This window comes from Vigna radiata, chromosome 6 (assembly GCF_000741045.1).
Source record: "Vigna radiata var. radiata cultivar VC1973A chromosome 6, Vradiata_ver6, whole genome shotgun sequence".
Classification (NCBI taxonomy): Eukaryota; Viridiplantae; Streptophyta; class Magnoliopsida; order Fabales; family Fabaceae; genus Vigna; species Vigna radiata.
Window position 1 is genome coordinate 2,572,740 of NC_028356.1, and position 21,725 is coordinate 2,594,464.

The 21,725-nt window shown below is 30.7% G+C and overlaps 3 protein-coding genes across 3 annotated transcripts; 1 reads left to right on the forward strand and 2 right to left on the reverse strand.

Moving 5' to 3' along the window:
* Window positions 1–1,605: 1,605 nt before the first annotated feature.
* Window positions 1,606–5,261, reverse strand: LOC106765361 (SUN domain-containing protein 1). The gene is made up of 3 exons (XM_014649944.2): window positions 5,071–5,261; window positions 3,758–4,983; window positions 1,606–2,115 (listed from the first exon to the last, which is right to left on the reverse strand). Exons 2-3 carry the CDS (start codon window positions 4,847–4,849, stop codon window positions 1,810–1,812), a joined length of 1,398 nt encoding a protein of 465 aa, XP_014505430.1. The 5' UTR covers window positions 4,850–4,983; window positions 5,071–5,261; the 3' UTR covers window positions 1,606–1,809.
* Window positions 5,262–7,236: 1,975 nt separating this feature from the next.
* LOC111241775 (non-specific lipid-transfer protein A-like) lies at window positions 7,237–7,828 on the reverse strand. Its single transcript, XM_022781645.1, has 2 exons — window positions 7,454–7,828; window positions 7,237–7,364 (listed from the first exon to the last, which is right to left on the reverse strand). Exons 1-2 carry the CDS (start codon window positions 7,786–7,788, stop codon window positions 7,352–7,354), a joined length of 348 nt encoding a protein of 115 aa, XP_022637366.1. The 5' UTR covers window positions 7,789–7,828; the 3' UTR covers window positions 7,237–7,351.
* Window positions 7,829–16,581: 8,753 nt separating this feature from the next.
* On the forward strand, window positions 16,582–21,069 carry LOC106765314 (probable polygalacturonase). Its single transcript, XM_014649890.2, has 5 exons — window positions 16,582–17,207; window positions 18,072–18,192; window positions 19,672–19,846; window positions 19,948–20,018; window positions 20,242–21,069. Exons 1-5 carry the CDS (start codon window positions 16,884–16,886, stop codon window positions 20,877–20,879), a joined length of 1,329 nt encoding a protein of 442 aa, XP_014505376.1. The 5' UTR covers window positions 16,582–16,883; the 3' UTR covers window positions 20,880–21,069.
* The last annotated feature ends 656 nt before the right edge of the window (window positions 21,070–21,725 follow it).

The following is a 21,725-nucleotide window of genomic DNA, read 5'->3' on the forward strand; positions in this document are numbered from 1 at the left end:
TTTAGCATCACTGGCATAAGTACAAAGAAAAACAAAAAACTGTATCTTTTATAAAAATGTCACCCAGAGGCGAAAACTTATCAATAAAATAGTTATATCCATGTGATGTATTAGGGGATAAATAAACCTTTTGCATGACACATCATCCAATTGCAAATTCATAAACTTGAGTTAGTCTTCACGCCAAAAATTCTATTCCTTTTTTCTTGCCTTCCTTGTCAACTTTATAAATATGTTATTCTTAATTTTTAAAAACTTTATTCTCTCATCCTTTCACCTTCGTCGATTCTAAAACCTACTTTTTCTATTGAAAAGGATGTCCAGAATAATAAAAACAACTTTTCATACCAAGTTCTCCCAGAACCTCCCCCTTTCCAATGGGACAAGTCAATTTTTCAATGAAAAACGCGTCCATGGCAGATTGATAACCAAAGCTTGCAAAAAGTGTAATTTTATTTTTTTTCGACCATTCCCTTAGAACATAACATAACAGAATCGATGATGATGACGACGCGATTTGAAGGAGATGACGATTGCACTTCTGTTCGGGGTTTGCAGGTGGTTGGCTTAGGGTTTTTGTTGCGGCATGAAAGGTAGGTGTGGCGGCCTTGCGTTGGAGGTTGAATGGCTATTTGGGTTTCGCCTTTCGTGTTTCTGTACTGGGAGATGACTGCTAATGAGTTAATCTAATTGCGGTGTCTAACTGCGAATGTTCCTTTTAAAGTGTAAACATGGAAGAAATTTGAAGAAATTAGGGGCTTAAGTGTAAATTTGGAATAAAAAGAAAAGAAAAGGTGTCATAGAATAAATTCATACATGGCATGAGATGTGGACTAGCCGTTAACCACGAAAAAAAAATTTACGCCGTCCAAAATTAGAAACTATTTATAACAGTTTCAAAACTATAAAGATTAAAAGTAATCAATGTTTCGAATAGGAACTAAACCTAAAATCGTGTGATTCTTAAATTCATACATGGCATGAGATGTGGACTAGTCGTTAGCCACGTAAAAAAAATTGACGCCGTCCAAAATTAGAAACTATTTATAACAGTTTCAAAACTATGAGGATTAAAAGTAATCAATAGTTTGAATAGGGACTAAACCCAAAATCGTGTGATTCTTAAGGGACTAAAATCATATTTAACCCTAAAATTATTAAGGCAAGTTTTAATAGTTAGAGTGTTGGAACCATAAGATGTCTCAAAAGTATCTAAGGATAAATTAACATAATTATAAACAAGAATTAATACATGATTAATGATGTTATGAAATTATTGAATAGTCTAATTATGATTAGCTTTGTGTCTCTCTTTCCTTCATAAGAAAAGCCAAACCAACCACAATTTTAAAAATACAAGAGCTTTCGAATATAATCGTTATTATTGGATAAAAGTTTTAATCAGATTAAATAAAAAAGAGAGTAAAAAAAGACTTGTCATATAGTATATACATATATGTACATATATACATATATGTATATATATAAGGAATCAGAAAAACTTGTACATTCAAAAGAACGAGGCTAAAAGAATGAAAACAAAAACTGAAATAAAGCATCTGAACAAGAGAAAACCGAAATGAACTGCAAGAAGAAAAAAAAATGCTTTGCCAGAAACAAGATTTACCAATTGCCTATATCAGAATCATACAGTACATACAATGTCCATTTGAGGCAGCAATAATAAGTTAAAAATGACTGCATCTAACAGTTAAGGAGTCCACAACATCCTATTCTACATCTAAACAAAATACACTGAACAATTACACAGAAACTCACAAAACTCAAAGCAAAACACTGGCATACACATTATGACTCCAATGTCATCATAGAAACTGAGTCAGGTTCGTGACCATGAACTCTAAACCGATATATACATGTGTGTGAAGGGCTTCCATGGTTGGATGTAAAATCGAGCCTTACCGTGTCGATGAGACCAAAAGCACCTGAATTCAACACGTTGAATGTCTGAGCATTGCTCTTCTCAAGGTCATACGTAAATTCTGATAGAAGATACATCTTTTCAANGTCAANTGNAGAATCACCATTANCGCCCTGCAGCCAACCAGAGACCCTACAGTCTTTAGGGGCACTTGATCTGTCATATGCAACGCTCTGTTGGACAGAAAAATTATCAGTACTAAAATTTAAAAGTATAAAAAAAAATTGGATTCAGTGTAGCAACCAAATAGAACTCGGGAAGAAATGACTAGTTTAAATTAATATCATTCTCTTCGATGTACAGAACAAAAGCAACCAAAGGGCCATTTACTTATTCTTTTATTTCTTGTTTAAACTTTTCTCAATCAATTTTCTGGTTTTTAATATTTGTACAGGAAACCTTGAAAACCATTTATTTGTTTTCTTTAAACAAATATTTAGAAACAGGAGATAAATTGAAAACAAAATGTCATTTATTAGTTACAAGTAAAAAGCGAAAACAGAAAATGAAAATAAGAAATAAAGTTACAAGTAAAACATCACTTAACTTTCTCAACTTTATTAGTGTTATTGTATTCACTTTTGGTCCTACCAATGCACTAAGAAATTACAAGGTATCTTATAATAGTCTAATAGTCTAATAGTCTAATAGTCTAATAATCAATCTTAAAATACTAATTTGGGCCACAAAATCTATAGGACATTGTTTGATCTGATATAATCCTCTAAGAAAATGAATAAACTTCAGAAATTTCTTAGATATAGACAAGAAAAAGTACTTTAAATAAATGTAATATATACCCATGTACAAAGACAATATACATGGTCATGTTTATAGTCTCATTAAACATATTCCGATCAGAAATTTATCCTATTCAAAGAGAGTAGCAAACTAAATACTAGCAGATAAGAAATTAGATGCAACAAACAAATATGCAGGTTAGATGGAAATCATTTAAAACTTGCAAGAAAAGCACCAACAAAAAATGATAAAATACGCCATAATGTTATATTCATCCATGCCAAACAAAAAGCAGATATACATACGATATGATACAGATAAACAGCCATCCTGGAATTTCTATGAATCAATTCATGTTATCTTTAACAATAATTCAATGAATTTCAGCCCAAATGATCCCATCCAAGGTAAAACCATGTCTAGCAACTTCCAGCAGAATATATCATCAGATCAGAGCCTCATTAAAAACTTAAATAGGATTTATGAACCCTGTCGTTAAACGTGGCTCAATATCATTATCATAAAAAACAGTATCATTATCTTAAAACATATGATAGTCCACCCCCGCCCCCAATAATATACACAATAAGCTTCATACTCTCTTGAATCAAAATACCCTATTAATCGTTTCTCTTGTTTGATCCCAAAATATACACTATAACTCCTAACAGCTAATAATCTCCCAAATCACACTTCATCAAGTTTAGCATCACTGGCATAAGTACAAAGAAAAACAAAAAACTGTATCTTTTATAAAAATGTCACCCAGAGGCGAAAACTTATCAATAAAATAGTTACATCCATGTGATGTATTAGGGGATAAATAAACCTTTTGCATGGCACATCATCCAATTGCAAATTCATAAACTGAGTTTGCCACAAGCAGAAAGACGGCCAAGTGCATAAACATGAGATATGCATAATATATTTGCAAACATAAATTTCGATATCAAACATTTCATCTATTCTAATATTTAAGTAAATTTAAGGAACAGTACAAAAACACGTTATATACCATACTAACAGAGTGACATGAACACGACAATGTTTAGATTTAGAACGAAAATTTGTCACCTTTGCTACATGTTCCAAGGTGACAGCCTCGGGAATGATGGCAGTGCGAAGCCTAATCTGAACAAACCCTTTACTATCTTTCAAGGGGAAACACTGCCCTGGCTCGCCAAAGCTCGGTTTTAACATCCTCTCCGCACTCGGGTGGACACCATTTCTGACCAACTTTAACCAATTTCCCGTCCTCATATGATACACCTCCGAATGCTTCACCACCGCAGCGCCGCTGGTGGCTAGAGCATAATCCACTCTCCCAAGCCCATCAGCAGCATGTTTCTCAATCTCCTTCTCAATCACTTCTCTTGCAAAATTTCTTATTTCATCCAAACCACCACCCTGGAACCCACCCCCCTTCACACTCCTCACTTCCTCAACAAATTTCTCAAACTCTTCCTTTGATAACCAATCCTCCCCTTTTAACTCACTCAAATACCTCTCCAATTCCTCACTCCTTGCCTCCAATTTCTTCAACCCACTTTGAAAAATCACCCCTTTCTCCTCAATTTTCTCATTCAATTCCTTTCTTAACCCTCTAACCTCATCTTCAATCTTCTTATCCACCACATCAACTTGCACCTGAATCATCTTAGCCGTCTTCTTCAACAGCCCCTCCACATCCGAAATCCTTCCCTCGAATTCCGACAACCCAGCGTACCCTCCGACATCACCATCACTGGACTTCAACGCCAGCCGCCGGATCAACTGAACCAGCCCCGCAAGCACCACCAACAGCACTAAATTCTTCCCGAAAATGCTCACCACCGTCAGCCACCGCGGCTTCTCTGCCTTCGCGGCAGACTTCCTCGCCCGCCGCTGTTGAAGCGATGCGGAGTTCCCACCTGACCCGGCGACCTTCTTCACCGGAGCCAAATCCCGAGGGATCCGGTCAAGAACCGCCTCGCCTCGAATGGAGTGGTGGCTAAGGTCGCGCCCGGCACCCGTGGCACCATCGCCGGAAGTCGCGACTGCGGGGGAGGCAGCAACGTCATTGGTGAGGAGCTCGATGTTGGTGGCGGTTTTCCTCTCGGCAGCGAGCACCGGCCTCCGACGCGCCCCCGGGTTCGCCGCGGTGATGGACACCGTGGAAGCCGACATCGGAACCTGCGATACAACTGCGAACACGCGAAGCACCGAACCCACGACGCAGGGACAGAGCCACTGAACCCGAAAAGCAGTCGGTCCCAGACGCACCGCAGATTTGGGAAAACGCAGCGCCTGAGATCAAATCTCTTCACAGAAACAAACATGAAAGAGGGCAAAGTGAGAAGTGAAAAGAAAATTCCAAAAGCCAGAGAGGACAAAGGAAAAACCATTACCAATTGAAAGCTGCGATTGACAGATGAAGATTCGAAGAAAGAAATGGAAAGAAATTGGAAGGTGCTATTGACAGAGGGCAAAGAAAGTTATTTTACACAGATGAAGATTTGAAAAGAAACGTTGGGGCCAGCGAGCAAAACAAGAGAGAGGAGTAAAAATTTTGAAATTTTGAAAGAATGAGAAAGATAATGTGTGAAAAATAGGTTCATTAAAAAAAACCCAGACACTTAAATCTCCGTCTTTAAACCTAAAACAAATGTAACACATTCAGTAATAATAAAAAGGGAGATTTTTGTAATAATGATTGTGAATTTATGTATTTTTTGGCTTCAAATCAAACCAATCTATATTCAACTATGAGATGAGATAATAAGAATATTATTTTTTTATTATCATAATGTAAATGGTGATTATTCAACATTAAAGAAGTGAGTAACATATTGTACATGCACTTACCTGATTATTCTCTCAAGATGTATTGAAATATGATAATCAATATTATTTCAATACTTAATTGAGTTTAAAGTATCTAATGAATTTAAATATTTTTAATTGAATTTTTTGAAATATCATTTTATCCTTAGAGCAGCTGTGATTCTTATCATTATATGGCAAAGAAGTTGCGATTATCATGGCTCTTGACATTGTTAATGATGCTAAGCAGTTTCTGCACTGAGAATTGTTTGTTAAAGATCTTGTATGGGAAAATATTGTTCGAAATTTAAGCGTGAGTTTAAATCTTACATTAGATAAAGTGAAAAAATAAATTATTATACAAAAGTTAATGATTATTAATCTATTGATTAATAATATTAAAATGTAAAATAATAAATAATTAAATTAAATTAAATGAACATCACATGTTTAACTCAAATGAATCGAATAATAAATGAATTGAATTTAAAATTAATCCATTTTTTTTCAAATCTAATCGAATCGAATCCAAACACGAAGATTAGATTGTAACTTGTCTTAAGAACTCTACGAGACTTATACATATTCATAAAACTTTTAAGTTCTAATCAATTAAATCATATGATACTTTTATTAATTTAATATAAAACAGTCAAACTTCCCATATAACCCAACCATTCAGTGACACCAGGCTCAACAAAGAGAATTGTTGGAATAGAAGTAAATTTCCCATGGAGAAAAGTAAGACCTGATTGGAGGAAAATTGGCAAGCATGACTACTTGCTGCATGGTGGTGCTAGATGGGCTAGGACCCAAAGCTCACCCATCAAGAGTCCAAGGGGTAACGTGGTTTAGGTGCAACATTTTCCTTCCTGCATCTCCTTTTTTCTTTTTGCACCATTATAAAATTTATAAATCCAAAATTACCCCTTAATAAAATAGTCAAAGTTACTTCACCTCTTCTCAAATGTGTAATTTAAAAAACATTTTTGGATCCTAAAATACTTTTGGAATTACACAATCTCTAACGTATTAAAAAAAAAATCTGAACTATGTAATTCGAAAAGTATTTTTAAATTTTAAAATAAGTTTCAAATTACATAATTCAAAAAATCTTCATTATTTCTAGTATTGGTGATACTCAAATAAATCATTAATCATGTCACACATATAATATGTTTCATTTGTCACATTTACTCCTCTTCGTATAAAAGTTACATTATATATATTATTTTAAAATTCATACACTATTTAAAAGTCACTAATCACAATTGGTTAAAGTCATTGTGGTAGAAATCAATGAAAATATCCATGCACTTCGTAAATGTCTATCTCTAGTGTTGTATAGTTTCTTGTCAAATATTAAAGAATATACATGCGATCTGATTTCGGTGCTTAGCCATGGAAAAAAGTGATATGTTTAATAGAGTCTCTATTAGATTTTTTTTAAGCATTAAAAAAATTTATATTTTTTAATTGAATTAATGTCCCGTTTAATTTTTTTCTTTAATATTAAGTGACAATGATTGTTTCTCTATTATCTTGTTTACTTAAATCCACTTAGTAGAAGATATGATGGTTTTAGTTAATAGAAAACGAAAATAATAGTTTAATTTTGATTATTTTTGTTTAAGCGAATCTCAAACAATAAAACCATACATCATAATTAAATGCAAAGAGAGTCTAAGAAGAAATGGATACCAACAACAGATATATCTATTAATTAAGTAATAATCATTTTCAACAAAAATGCCTGTTGGAACAAGTTGAGAAAACAATCTTATTTTTTTTTCATGAAAAGGAAAGGAAGTTGAAAGCATATAATCAAGCATTTTCAATGTCCCGTTTCATCCTTTAAACTCTTGCTTAAAGAGAGATCCTGAAAAAGAAAATACGTAAGAATAATGAGAATTATGAGTATGTATAAATTAAGAAAAATAATATAAATAAAAAAGAATATTTTCTTACGTGTTACAGTCAATGTCTTTGGTGAGGGGAAAACCGACATCAACGTTACATAGTTTAGGAAGTTGAATGGCTCTGTCTTTGTCAAGGTTTGGAAATTCACCCACGGCTGCCGTAAGACATTGACATGCCTCACGAAGTTCAGGTTTTGTAGGTGCTGATGCTCTCACATTGCTCACTGCATTACAACAAGCACTTGAAGGGCTATTTTGACTGCTGGTCAGAAAAGGTAAGCATGCCAACAATGAAAGTTTTGCCTCCACACAACTGAATCCATTCGCAGGCTTCATGGCTGCAACTGTCAGAAGTAACACAATCAAAGTTGACACTCTCTTCATTTTCAAACTCTTTTTCTTTTCACTCTTGTTTTTATTTTGATTTCGATGAATACAACACTCTCCAATATCTTACATTTATACTGTTGTCACCTATGTTTACGTTAGTGGTTTAATTAAACATATAAAGAAAAAATTAAATAAATTTATTACTTTTTAAAAAATTTAATTAAAAACAATATCAAGATATCTTATTTCAAGATTTCAAAGTTATTTTAATATATAAGTTATTTATGGTTTCAAATTTATTATTAATTATCTTTAAAGTCGTGATTACATTCCTTAAATGCTATCTTATCTTATTCTATTTCTTTCTTTTTCTTGTTTTCTGTTTTTTCTTTTTTTTTTTCTTTTTTCTTCTTATTTTATCTCAAGAATATTTTTAAAAAGAATAATATATTTATTAACTATTATTTTTTAATTCATAAATCCTTTTATTTGTTTTTTTTTCTACTTATTTTATTATTATTATTTTAATTTTTCTTAGTCACAATACTCTTTAAAAACTATTGCATTTGTTTTTTTAAATTCAGATCTTATAATACCATATATTTCTTTTGATATATAAATTTAATCACGGACTTAAAGTTTATTTTTTTCAAGTTTTATTTTTATTTAAGTAAGATAAAATAAATAGTATAATTATTTAAAAATAGTGATGTTATTCTTTAAGATAATATTATAGTTTTTAAAATTTATTACAATAATATTTATGGTTTAAAAGACTTATTGAATTATATATACAGAGATATAGAAAAATGTATTAAAATTTACATATAAAACTAATTTATAATTTATAAGTCAGTTTTATAATGTTAAGTTAAATTTAAAATTTAAATTCATCTCTTAAAATATTAGAATAAAATAAATATTTTTATCTTTTAATATTTTGTTTCTTTTTTTATAATCTTGAGTTGATAACTTTGCATGACCTTGGATTTGTGTAGTTTTATTTTAGTAGTTAATTGTTATCTTTAATCTGAAAATGATAAACACATGATAATTTTAATTACATGTGATTAATGTATGGGATAATATGTATGGTTAAAATATTCATTGGATAATAATATTTTAACAGCTTCTTTTAATAACTTTTTGGCAACACATTATGCGTTACTATTTTATTGCTCGTATATTTGAAATTGATCAGTTATAAATTGTCACATAAGTGGTTGTAAAAAAGTTGTTAGCAGTTGTAAAAAAGTTGTTAGAGATACAATTTTTCAAAATTCAGTAGTTATTATTTATAATATAGAACGTTTATTTCATATATATTGTCAACAAGGTATTTGAGAAGAAATTAACTTTTCAAATATTATTGTTTATTACATTATTGCCTTCTATGCTTTAGCAAGAAGTTATAATGTAAGGCTATAAAAACCTCAAAGTTCTACTAGTTGTCTGGGGTATTTTGAAACTTGCAACAAATTTATTTGGTGGATTGGAAGCTATAATAAATTTTGGAGAACTTGAAAGTTTATTTGGTGGATTTAAAGCTATAAGAAACCTTGGAGAACCTGAAGGTTTATTTGATGGATTTGAAGCTATAACAAGCTTTGGAGAACCTGAAGGTTTATTTGATGGATTTGAAGCTATAACAAGCNTGGATTTGAAGCTATAACAAGCTTTGGAGAACCTGAAGGTTTATTTGATGGATTTGAAGCTATAACAAGCTTTGGAGAACCTGAAGGTTTATTTGGTGGATTTGAAGCTATAACAAACCTTGGAGAACCTGAAGGTTTATTTGGTGGATTTGAAGCTATAACAAACTTTGGAGAACTTGAAGGTTTATTTGGTGGATTTGAAGTTATAACAAACCTTGGAGAACCTGAAGGTTTATTTGGTGGATTTGAAGCTATAACAAACGTTGGAGAACTTGAAGGTTTATTTGGTGGATTTGAAGCTATAACAAATCTTGGAGAACGTGAAGGTTTATTTGGTGGATTTGAAGCTATAACAAACTTTGGAGAACTTGAAGGTTTATTTGGTGGATTTGAAGATATAACAAATCTTCGAGAATGTGAAGGTTTATTTGGTGATTTTGAAACTATAACAGATCTTGGAGAATCAAAAGTTGTAAGAGACGTGTTTGGTAGATTTGAAGCTATAACTAATGACTTTTGTGATTTTGGTCCTTTTGAAATTGTACCATCATTTAAGGGTGAATCTGACTCAAAAGCTGTAATTGTAAGGACCATAAAAACTAGAAGAGCTAGAAAAGCTAAAAACACCTTCATTTTCTAAAACTAGTTTTTATGCAAAAAGGCTTTTTAAAATAGATGTATGTTTTGATATCAAATGGAACATAAGTATGAGCTATATATAGTGATGGGCGTGGACCAATTTCAGCCTTTACGACATGAGTTGTTTTTTTTTTAAACTTGTCATTTTGTCTTATTTCTTTCATTGTTTTTAGTTGTCATTATGGTGATCAACAATAACTGAAATGCATCAAACTATCATTTTACGTTCGTAAAAATGATTAAATATAAGTTATAACGTATAAATATTTATTGTTCATATTCCTCTTTTGTCTCAAAGTCATTGAATAGTGATGACGTTAGAATATATGGTTATTTAGACATTTAATTTCTCATATTTATTGTGCACATGGGCATTTAATGTTTGTTTTTGCTGTTAAAATTACAAAAATAAATACTTTTAATGTTGATAGTGGAAAAATTGAAATGGGTCATGGTTCCAAATATGTGATAAAGCGAGATTAAATTTTATAGTTGTAAGTCAAATATTAAGTTTATATTAAGTCTGTTTTCATGTGTGCACGTGTTATGTTGTGTAAGGTATGTGTGTGTGGAGGATGCATATGTTTAAATGTATGTATTTGTTTTTGGTGTGAAGTTTATGATTAATATTATTTATAATAAAAAAATTCTTCATGCATAAAAAAATTACAAAACCTCTCAAACTTTAAATAAAATTAATAATAAAACATGTGTATAAATGTAGTTAATAAGCCATGTTATATGTGTAATTATTGTCCATCTTAATTTTCTTACAATCATATTATACTTTTCAATGAATTCATAATCAATAAATTTAGGGTTTAGTTTCTAAATTTTAACACAATTAAAATTTGTCTTTTCTTTACTTTAATGTAATTTAATTCTTAATTTTAAAAAAAATAATGAATATAATATTCTAACGCGTTTCAAACGGTCAAATATGAACGAGTTATAATTTACAAACCAAGTTAACCAGTAAAAATACATTTAATTCATAATTTTATTTACATTTGATTTTCTTTTTTTCATGTTTAGTGTAAATGAATGAGTTTACTAGTTAAATATAATTATTAAAATATTAGGAAATATAATTAAAAAAAAATAGTTGACGTGTAAGCATACAATTTTGATCCATATTCATATATTAAATTTTCTATTTTCATTCCTCATACATTGTGATTCTTACTTCTTTTTTCCATTGAAGATGAAATTTACCTATCTAGAAAGTCATTTTTCGCAATTTGTTAATACATATAAATTATATTTATTTTCTTACATTTGACTAAATTTTTATTTTGCATTAGTCTTTATAATACACAAAATAAAATGGTAAGTTAGCTCGCAGTTATAATAGACATTTTAAAATCTTTTACCATCATATTGAATAGTGCATCTATAAAAAACACATAAAAAATAAATAAATTATAGATTGAATTAAATTTAGTAATATTAATTATAGAGTTAACTCATGAAAGCTTCTAATAAAACTCATTTAACCCATAAATTATACAAACTAAATATAAAAGATTCGCATTAAGATATTATCATAACATTTAAACTCACCCACCAACACAAACCGTGAGTTACACTCTTACTACTCTCAACAAATAAAAACAAAAAGTAGTTGGAAACACTTATTTATGAGTTTATTTTCTAGTTCTTCTTTTATGTTCATCTAATGTCTGAGAAAACCGATTTTGTTTATAGTCTCAACCAATTTACAATAGTATTTTTATTCTTATTTTACTGGTGCAGTCATTTATTATATATTGTTTGCCCAACGAATGATATTTTATAACTTTTCAAGTGTTAGTACTTGGAAGGAGCTACTTTAACTTGAGAGAAATAAAAATTCTTTAAGAAAAGAAAATTTATGAAGAAATTCAATTGTCGACTCGGAGTACCAAAGTGAATATAGATGAATAATGTGAGGATATGTTAATTTGATTTATGATTTATATAGATCAATATAATAACTCATTGTACCATATAATCGATCTATCAATGTATTCTCTTGCGTATATGGATCAGATAGTCTCATCAATCACATTTTCCCAAACAACTAAAAAAGGGTCATAGTCGATCTATGTTTCAGGAGTGACTGATTGGTAAGTACAAATATAAATAACTTTTCCTAAACTCAAGACAATTAACGAGACAAAGCATGTCTAGAAACTTCTGGGTCGTAGTTGGGTCAATCCTAATTAAAAGTCCACCTCGAAACTTATAAATACAAAAGTAAGGTAAGAATGTAGATGATTGTCTTTATTGTGAAATTAATACTATACTTGTGAGAACCGATTGGACTTTGTAGCTAACTTGAGCAGAAAGTAAAAATAACTGGGATAGCAGGTGACAAAAGGAGACCAGTACTTAAGTATAGAAAAGTATTTCTTGACCTCACTATCGAAACATAAACAATTTTTTTTTTGTTGATTCCTCATATAAGTGAATTGAAAAAGTCTTCATCATTTTAAGTTTTTTTACTTAAAAGTAAAATATGATAAGGACAAAAGTAGATTTGATGTAATATAAAATTTTAATTAATTTATAAATAACTTTATAATATCACACTTGTTTGAAATATTTTAAATTATAAATTGACTCAAAATATGTAACATTAATTATAAATTAATTCTTATTTATTTTTACTAATTATAACATGATTGAAGGTTAGAATCCAACTCAACTTGTTTGACCGAGCCAAGCTAACCTAATTTGGGTTTGGTTTAATTCTACATTGTTTTATGTGAATCTTTAGTAATCATTTTCTTAACCTAAATTATCATGACATGATATAAAATTCAACTTGGTCAAAATTGAAGTTGACTTAATTTGATTTATCTTGACTCAGCTTTGTCAAAGATAAATTCGATGCGACTTTTATCGTAATGAACTCAGGACAATATATTTGAATTTTAATTATTAAAGTTAAGTATATATATGCATGCTTTACCTCAAGGTATTAAGATAACATTAATTAGTCACAAAGAATAACATAATATTATTAAGCATATTTCAAAAATATTATTTTTTATAATTTGATATTTTTACTTTTAGTTTTTACATTCTTACATTATTTCAAATATTTGTACACAATGTCTATAAATTATTCAAATATTGTTTCAAATATTTAATATGTAAATTATTCGTATATTGTTTCAAATGTATATAAATGACCAATGTAAATAATAATATGCTTTCTGTTTTTTTTTTCAAAATCAACTTCTTTTAAATTGTATACAATTGTGTTGTATTATCGTGGGAATAAAATATTTTTAATTCAGTTGCAAGTTATTATAAAAGTGAGATATATTTCATTTTGTAATGATTAGAACATATTGTAATTTTTCAACTAAATGTAGACGTCTTAGTTTAGTGAACAGATCGGTTAACAACAAACTTCATTAAAATTTACAAGGTACTATAAAACTTATTAAATAAAAATGAAATTAGCAAATAAAAACTCTTTAGAATCGAAACATACGTATAAATCATAATTCTTAGATTAGATGTATCAACTTCAACTAAAGACAATTTTTTAAATTTAAGACATTTCTATTTCAGAGTCATAGATAGAGTTATATCTTTCAAATTTGAATCTTATAAGACCAATGCAATTAACTATGTTAATATGACAATAAATTTAAGATATTATATTTTGTTCTGGGTGTAGAAGTTGAGGTTAACAGTCTCAAAGTGTGATGTTGTCCAATATTAGAAAGTTATTCTTGTTTAATTTTTAAGTTATTTGAATCGTCTTATCTAAATTCTAAACTATCTCGATCATCTTATCTAAAATGCTTAGAAAATACTTATAAAAAACATTCAAATGCTAAAATCAGTAAAGAATTGACAATTTAGATATTAATAGTGTAATAAATGGAAATCAATTATCTTCTTATTATATTTATAGGTTTTGGAATGTGTTTTTTTATTATTATTAACATTGACCTAATTATAGTCAAATTATGAATAATCACACTTTATCTCTAAGTTGATCAATATTAAAGTTAAACATGTCAACTTATTTACAGATTGGTTTTTCCTATCAGTCTAACTTGTTGGGCAGCCTGCATAAGAGTTGACCGGTTGGTCTAACATATAACCAATCAATCTCGCTACTATATGGTGTATAATTAATTAGTCCCTTTACTAGATCGTTGAACAACTTAAGTAAGAGTTGATCGTTCAGTCTGACGTGTGACCGATCAACCTCGTTACTAGCTCATTGAAACAACTTAGATAAAAGTTGATTGTTCAATCATATAACTAATAAATCTTGTCATTAACTCGAGCAACATAATTAAAAGGTGACTCATTGGTCATAGAGTATGTATCTTAAATAAGTCTTTTGATTAGAAAAATAAATTAAAAATACATCTTTTATTTAAATAATATTTCACAATAATAAATATTTAAGTTAAAATATAATTAAATTTTCATTGAAAAAGTAAATAGTAAAAATGATGTGATGTATAAAATCAAAAGTAACTAAATTAAAATAATGTTATATATTATAACTCTCACAATACAAGTGCTTCTAATATCAAGCTTCATTTCGCACTTACTTAAAATTTACAAACCATATAAATAAAAAGGTTTAATACATATTTTGGTCCCTCTTTTTAGGTGTTTGATTCAAAATTATCCCACCTTTGAAAAAAGTTCTATAAGGTCTCATATTTAATTAAAAATTATTCATTATGGTCCTTTTCGTAGAGGGCGTTAAAATCTTAATGGCACAGTAGCTAGCATGACAAAACCTGTCTGAGATGTTTATTTGGATGCTTACGTGGCTCTGTCAAGTTATTTTAATATGTAAATATTTAAGAAAAAAATTAAGCCATTTTTGGGTTTTTCGTTGTTGTGAAACTGATGATTGTTGTTGATTTTGCTCCTGATGTTCTTGTTGTGTTATTTGGGGGTTAGGGTTTAATTTGATTTTGTGTTAAATATAGGTATTTTCTTCGATTGACAATGATCTTGTGAATTTCTGGGTATTTGGGAGTTAGGGTTAGGGTTTAAGAATTTTATTGCAATTTTTGGGTTTAACATTTTGGTGAAACTGATATTGTAATCACTATGGCGTGGTGATTTATTGAAGGTCAAATTTGAAGAGCGTACATACATGAGGTAAGCATTGCTAACTCTAGCCTACTTACTCGATGTTCTTATTGTTGGATTTGGAGGTTAGGGTTTGAGGTAGAAATAGAGGGTGGAGTGGAGGTGGACAAAGATGATGGACTGGAGGTGGAAACTAATGGTGGAGAGGAGGTGGATGGTGGAGTAGAGGTGGACAAAGATGGTGGACTAGAGGTGGAAACTAAGTCAGATATCTATCATGTGTTTTTCGCTGATATCCATTTGAGACCAAAGTACACAGTTTTAAATTGAAAAGGGGACCACATTGCACATTTTTTGACCAAAGGGGAAACTAAATTTAACATTACATATAAACACCTGAACGTTAACATTGAGCTTCACCTTCACATTATTTTTGCATTTCTGGCTTGTGCAATTTGCAGGTTGATGCCCATGGATGCTACTTGCGAACTAGGGTTTCTGCGATTTGGGTAGTGATTATGTATGTTTATGGTTTGCTGTAGGGGTGAATTGGGTTTCTAGGTGTTGCGATTGCGATTTTCTTGCTCATATTTGGGTTGGAATTTCTGGTTTGCAGGTTAGGGATTTCGATTCAGTTCTTGCTTAATGGTGGTTAGGGGCAACGCATGGTGGAGATTTTGCCCTAATTACTGGCGACACGATTTAGGGTTTCATGGTGGCTAGGGTTTGATTTCTGGGTTTTTTTGTTGTTTTTCTCTGCTTCGAATCGTAGGTCTGTGTTGATGATGGTGACGGCAACATGGTGGCCTCAAGGTTTGGTGGTGGCACATTTCGTTATGCAGCAATGGTAACAACAATGATCAGAACACCACTCTCACCACAATGTTGAACCCAGAAATGGCAAAATCGCTCTTAGATAAGGGTAATTTTCTTTAACCCAGACTTAAACCTACCACCTACCTTACATCATTTTATTTTATTTTTAAATATTTACACAGTGCAACCTCTTTACATGCCACATAAGCTTCAATTTAACATCTCATCAACGTTTGGTCACGCTAGCATATGCACCGTTATTATTTTAACGCCGTCTACCAAAAGGATAATATTGAACAATTTTTAATGAAATATAGGACCTTAGTGCATTTTTTTCAAAAATGAAACTATTTTGAACCAAACCACCATAAAAATGGACCAAATAATGTATTAAACCAAATAAAAAAATACCAACATTTAAAAACTCTCTTTTTATCTGAAGTTAGGTATGAATCAAGCTGATTCTTAGATCAAATGTACCAAGAAATTAATCTTTTCAGTTAACAGACAACTAATATTTATAAATATTTATATAAAAACCAATATTTAAATCTTATAGATTAAACTAACTCGTACATAAATATTTTTCACAAATAACCTCATACAATTTTTCTAAGTATTTTAATTTAACAAACTAACTTTAACTTAAAAACAAAACGCTTTAAGAAAAATACCATACGCATGTTTGAACTTCTCCTCAAAAGTTTTGGCAAAAATAAGAAGGGAAAGGGAAAGAGAAATGCAATAGGATTTTGAAGGGTTCTGCATCCAATTTCAATCACCACACGCACATTTACAAGAGAGTGTGAGAGTGCAAGTGATTCTCTGTGTGTGAGGACAACAGAACCAAACAATTACTTCCACTTTTAATGTTTTCACCAACCACATACGTGCGCACATAGCAGAACCCACTGCCCTTAACTTCAGACAGAGCCCTTTTCGTTTCGTTTCTCCGAATCCGATCCAGCAAAAATGCGCCTCCGCTTCTTCACGTTGCTGTGTTTGTGTTGTTGGCGGTTCGTTTCTAGCGAGGGCGAAACGGTGTCGTGTTCGAACATAGTGCCGTCGGGGTTCCGCAGCGATAACATTTCCATAACTGAATTCGGCGGCGTGGGTGATGGCCGCACCCTCAACACCAAGGCCTTCAGGGAGGCCATATACAGGATTCAGCACTTGCCACGTGTAGGAGGCACGCTCCTTTACGTCCCTCCCGGAGTCTACTTAACGGAACCCTTCAACCTCACCAGCCACATGACGCTCTTCCTCGCCGCCGGTGCCGTTATCATGGCCACGCAGGTACACTACACTAACACTACACAATCAAACCATTTTTATTTGTTATTTTTGTGTATTAATTTTAATTCTCGATTATTAATTTTTAATTCACTGTTTAACTTTTGTCAATTTTGATCTACATTTTACACGAATTATTATTTTTTTGTTAATTTAGACATTTTAAATTTTGCACAAACACGACTGTGTATGCTGCGAAACAATGTCGGCTAGGTCCAGTGTCTAGAGGAGAATGCGGAAAGAAAATATCAGAAGGGAACGTGAAATGGTAATACGATGTGACAATTTAGAAACATTTCACGTGCATAAAGAAAAAGAAAAAGAGACGTAAAATATGAAAAGGGTGTAGTTATGATGGATTCGTTGTTTATTCGTATAGTGGGTGGTATGGATCGTAATGGAAGGTAGGAAACATACAATCTCCATGATCATGGTGGGTCCCAGGTTGAGAGGATAGAAACTAGTGAGTGGTCTCGTCTTCATCAATGCATGCCACTATGTGCATCATATCACATTGTAGATTTAGCAGCTGGAATTTCTGACTATTACTGTGTCTTCTTTCCTAATGAAGTGGTGGTGGGGTAGAGACTTCTTCTGCTGGTGCTGCCACATGCTACTGTAATTTCTCTGTTTTAATTAAACATCAATATGAGATGGTGATTATTGTACATGTCTATGCTAATTTCATCTGTTTTGAATGCACCATGATCTAGCTAGATACAAAATTACAGTAAACAACTTTCATCATTTCTTCCTTTTCTTACAAATTGTATTCTTTGAGAGAAACAAAATGGATCAAAAGTTTCAGATGAACTAGAACTCAATTTCTGATGACTAATTAATGCCCTTCATCGCTTGATTCATTAGGATTCATCGGATTGGCCATTGATTGCACCCTTGCCTTCTTATGGAAGAGGAAGGGAGCTGCCTGGTGGAAGGTATATGAGTTTTATACATGGAGATGGAGTTCAGGATGTGGTCATCACTGGTGGGTATCTAACATTAACTGTTTTTTAGGACACTTCAAAATTAGTACTGAATCTGGTTTCGTGGTGTGTACTATATACCACATAATATCTAAACTATGTCTATGATCATACTATGATAACGCCTACAATATACATATATTTTTTGTTTATCTAAATTTTCTTACACCTTTTAAATTAATAAGAAATAGTTATTAATATAATTGTAATGTAATTATTATAAGAATTAAAAATTTTATGTTAAGGTGAAAAAAAAAAAAAACTATACTGCATACTAGAATTTTGTATGAGAGGTTATAGAACACACTTGTATTGCTTAATTAATACCCATCCATGGATACTAATGATCTATGTAAATATTTAACTCATCCACTTAACCATTTTTGTTTTAAGGTACACTTTGTAAATACATGCAAATGTTAAATATCTTTGTAGTATATTTCAATATAGAATTTTAAGAGTAATTTATTTTTGTAAAATATTTAGAATATTTTATAATAAATATGTTGTTTGGTTAAATTTTGTTAAATATTAGAATTTTATAAAGTTAATTTGATTATTTAAAATTATAGAATTTCAAATTCTACCTAAAGTACATATATTCTTAAACTCATATTTTTTCTTTATATTCTTAAATTCATATATTCTTTCTTTATATTCTTTCTTTATATTCTTTCCTCAACTTAATCATAGTAGGGACACTTTCACTAAGAGGGTAATATTGAGGAGGATTATTTTAATTGATGTTGACCAACAATTTTTTCATCCTAATGATATGTTAGAACTTCTTTTAGACATTATTATCTCATTCAATATTAGATAGAGATTTTATTATTATTATTAATGTTGGAGATTATTATTTTTTTCATGGTTGCATATATTATTCTTTATCAATAGTGATTGAAATTTAACTTTGATCAAATACTAATTAAGATCTCTTTGTGAATAGAGGAGAAGACATTTCTTTTTAGTAACATCAATCCAACAGTTTGACAAAAAATTCAAATAACAATGTTGTAAAAAATAGTTCTTGAATGTCAATCTAAATAATTGTGATCAAATATAAATAATATTGAGTAATATCAATTTAAAATAATAGTGAATGTCAATATAAGTTAAACTTTTTTAATACATTTTTATTGAAAAATAACATCAAAATGAACTAAATAGATAATCTAAATTGACATTTTTTAATTATTAAATATATTTAATATTTAAATATTTTTACAAATTGAAATATTTTACCCATATTAAAAATTAATAATTTAAATTATTCAAACAAAATATTTAAAAAATAAAATAATTTAAAATTAGATGAATTGAAATTTATTGTATTTAAATATTTTAAAAATTATATATTTTTTATCCAAACTAGCTTACCCCTATAGTTGAGTGCTGAAAATTTATTTTATTAAGAGCAGTGGGTGTGGTGTCCAAACTATATCTGTGTCTCTCAAGCCAGTCATTCATATTTTTTACAGGTGAAAATGGAACAATTGATGGGCAGGGAGATCTGTGGTGGAATAAGTGGAGGCAGAGATCTCTTCAGTTTACCAGACCAAACCTTGTTGAATTTATAAATTCTAGAGACATTATTATTTCAAATGTAATCTTCAAGAATTCTCCTTTCTGGAACATACATCCGGTTTACAGCAGGTATGGGTCATCGCTCTTTATAAGTTTTTGTTACTTTGTTTCTAGAAACCAACTGGTTCTCATCCTTAGATCTGATTCTTAATTGTCTGACTTCTTTGCAGCAATGTTGTTGTTCGATTTGTCACCATTTTGGCGCCACGCGACTCTCCAAATACTGATGGCATTGATCCAGGTAAGTAGTTGTTGGTTTCTAGACAGAAAAATATTCACAAAACATTTAAATATTCAAATTTTTGTATGAGTGTTACCTTTTAACAACGCTACAATGCAGTAGTTAATGGCAAAAACCCACGGGTAATCTGGTGGTTGAAATATTACGGTATCATTTGGTTGGTTAGACAAGTAAAAAGAAAAAATCATTGCATATCATTCATACAAGTATTTCATTGATGCAGATTCAAGTTCAAATGTGTGCATAGAGGATTCATACATATCTACTGGAGATGATCTTGTGGCTGTGAAGAGTGGATGGGATGAATACGGGATTGCTTATGGCCTTCCTAGCTCTAACATCACCATCAGGCGTGTAAGTGGATCATCTCCATTTGCTGGAATTGCTGTTGGCAGTGAAACCTCTGGTGGGGTGGAGAATGTACTAGCTGAGCACATCAACCTTTACAAAATGGGAATTGGTATTCACATTAAGACCAACAGTGGCAGGGGTGGATTCATAAAGAATATTACAGTGTCTCATGTGTATATGGAGGAGGCAAGGAAGGGAATAAGGATCGCCGGTGATGTTGGGGACCACCCAGATGACAAATTTGATCCCAATGCTCTCCCCCTTGTGAAGGGTGTCACAATTAAGAATGTTTGGGGTGTGAAGGTTTTGCAGGCTGGCTTGATACAAGGGGTGAAAAATTCACCTTTCACTGATATTTGCCTTTATGATATCAACCTTCGAGGAGTTACAGAACCTAGAACTCCTCCTTGGAAATGTTCTGATGTGTCTGGATTTGCTCATCAGGTTAGCCCTTGGCCATGTTCTGAGCTTAGCAGCAACCAGCAGGGATCATGCGCCAATTATTCCTGAGATTATAGGAATATTTTCACCTTTGTAGGACTGAGCAGCAATCATTGGCTTCTTTTGTTGATTTATCGCAATGATAGGCATTGCAAAATGAAGACTTGTATGTTTAAATTTTAGTAGAATTCTTTGACTAATAATTTTAAATTGTTAAATGTAATTGAAATGTATGTCTAAGTTAATTTCAATAATAAAATTATGTTAAAACATCTCCCAATTAAATGATGTTTTTTGGGGTTTAAACAAACATGACCTAAATTTATTAACATATAATGAGTGTTATGTTAAGTAAAATTAAGATATTATTTGATGCATTATAGGGATTACTCTTTAAATTATATATTTCATTTACGTTGAAAGAGTGACATTTCTCCTATTAGAAAATCATGGGAATTAATTTAAAAAATTATGCCTCCGTTATAAGCATTCCTGTGAAACTAATATGTTTATCTCTTAACTATTATTATTTTTCTGTTTTTTAAAACAAGAGTTCATATTGGAAAAGTTAAAATAAAAGTATCAAAATGGGACAACCAAATTCTATCTTCAATTTCTGTATCTAGCATTCATCCAAGAATAATTTTATAATCGAATATTCTTTGGAGATAAGAACTCAACATCCATCATACACAAATTTAGAAATAGGACAAATTTATGATTTTGGAGCCAAGCCCACTTTAAATTAACTAAAAGCCATACCTACCCTTTAAATTAATTTGGTAATGCTAGTTTGCTATGTATATCTATCAGGACCAAACATAAATTAATTGATAAAAAACCAAAAAATATTATCAATAATATTTATTATATCATTAATATTAAACTTCTTTATTTTTAATATGTACAAAAATA

What these genes read in the sequence shown, in the direction of transcription:
- LOC111241775 (XM_022781645.1), bottom strand. Translation starts at nt 7,788, where the DNA reads ATGAAGAGAGTGTCAACTTTGATTGTGTTACTTCTGACAGTTGCAGCC.
- LOC106765314 (XM_014649890.2), top strand. Translation starts at nt 16,884, where the DNA reads ATGCGCCTCCGCTTCTTCACGTTGCTGTGTTTGTGTTGTTGGCGGTTC. An exon ending in TCAGGATGTGGTCATCACTG is followed by an intron (nt 18,193 to 19,671) that starts GTGGGTATCTAA and finishes TATTTTTTACAG; the next exon opens with GTGAAAATGGAACAATTGAT. An exon ending in ATACATCCGGTTTACAGCAG is followed by an intron (nt 19,847 to 19,947) that starts GTATGGGTCATC and finishes ACTTCTTTGCAG; the next exon opens with CAATGTTGTTGTTCGATTTG.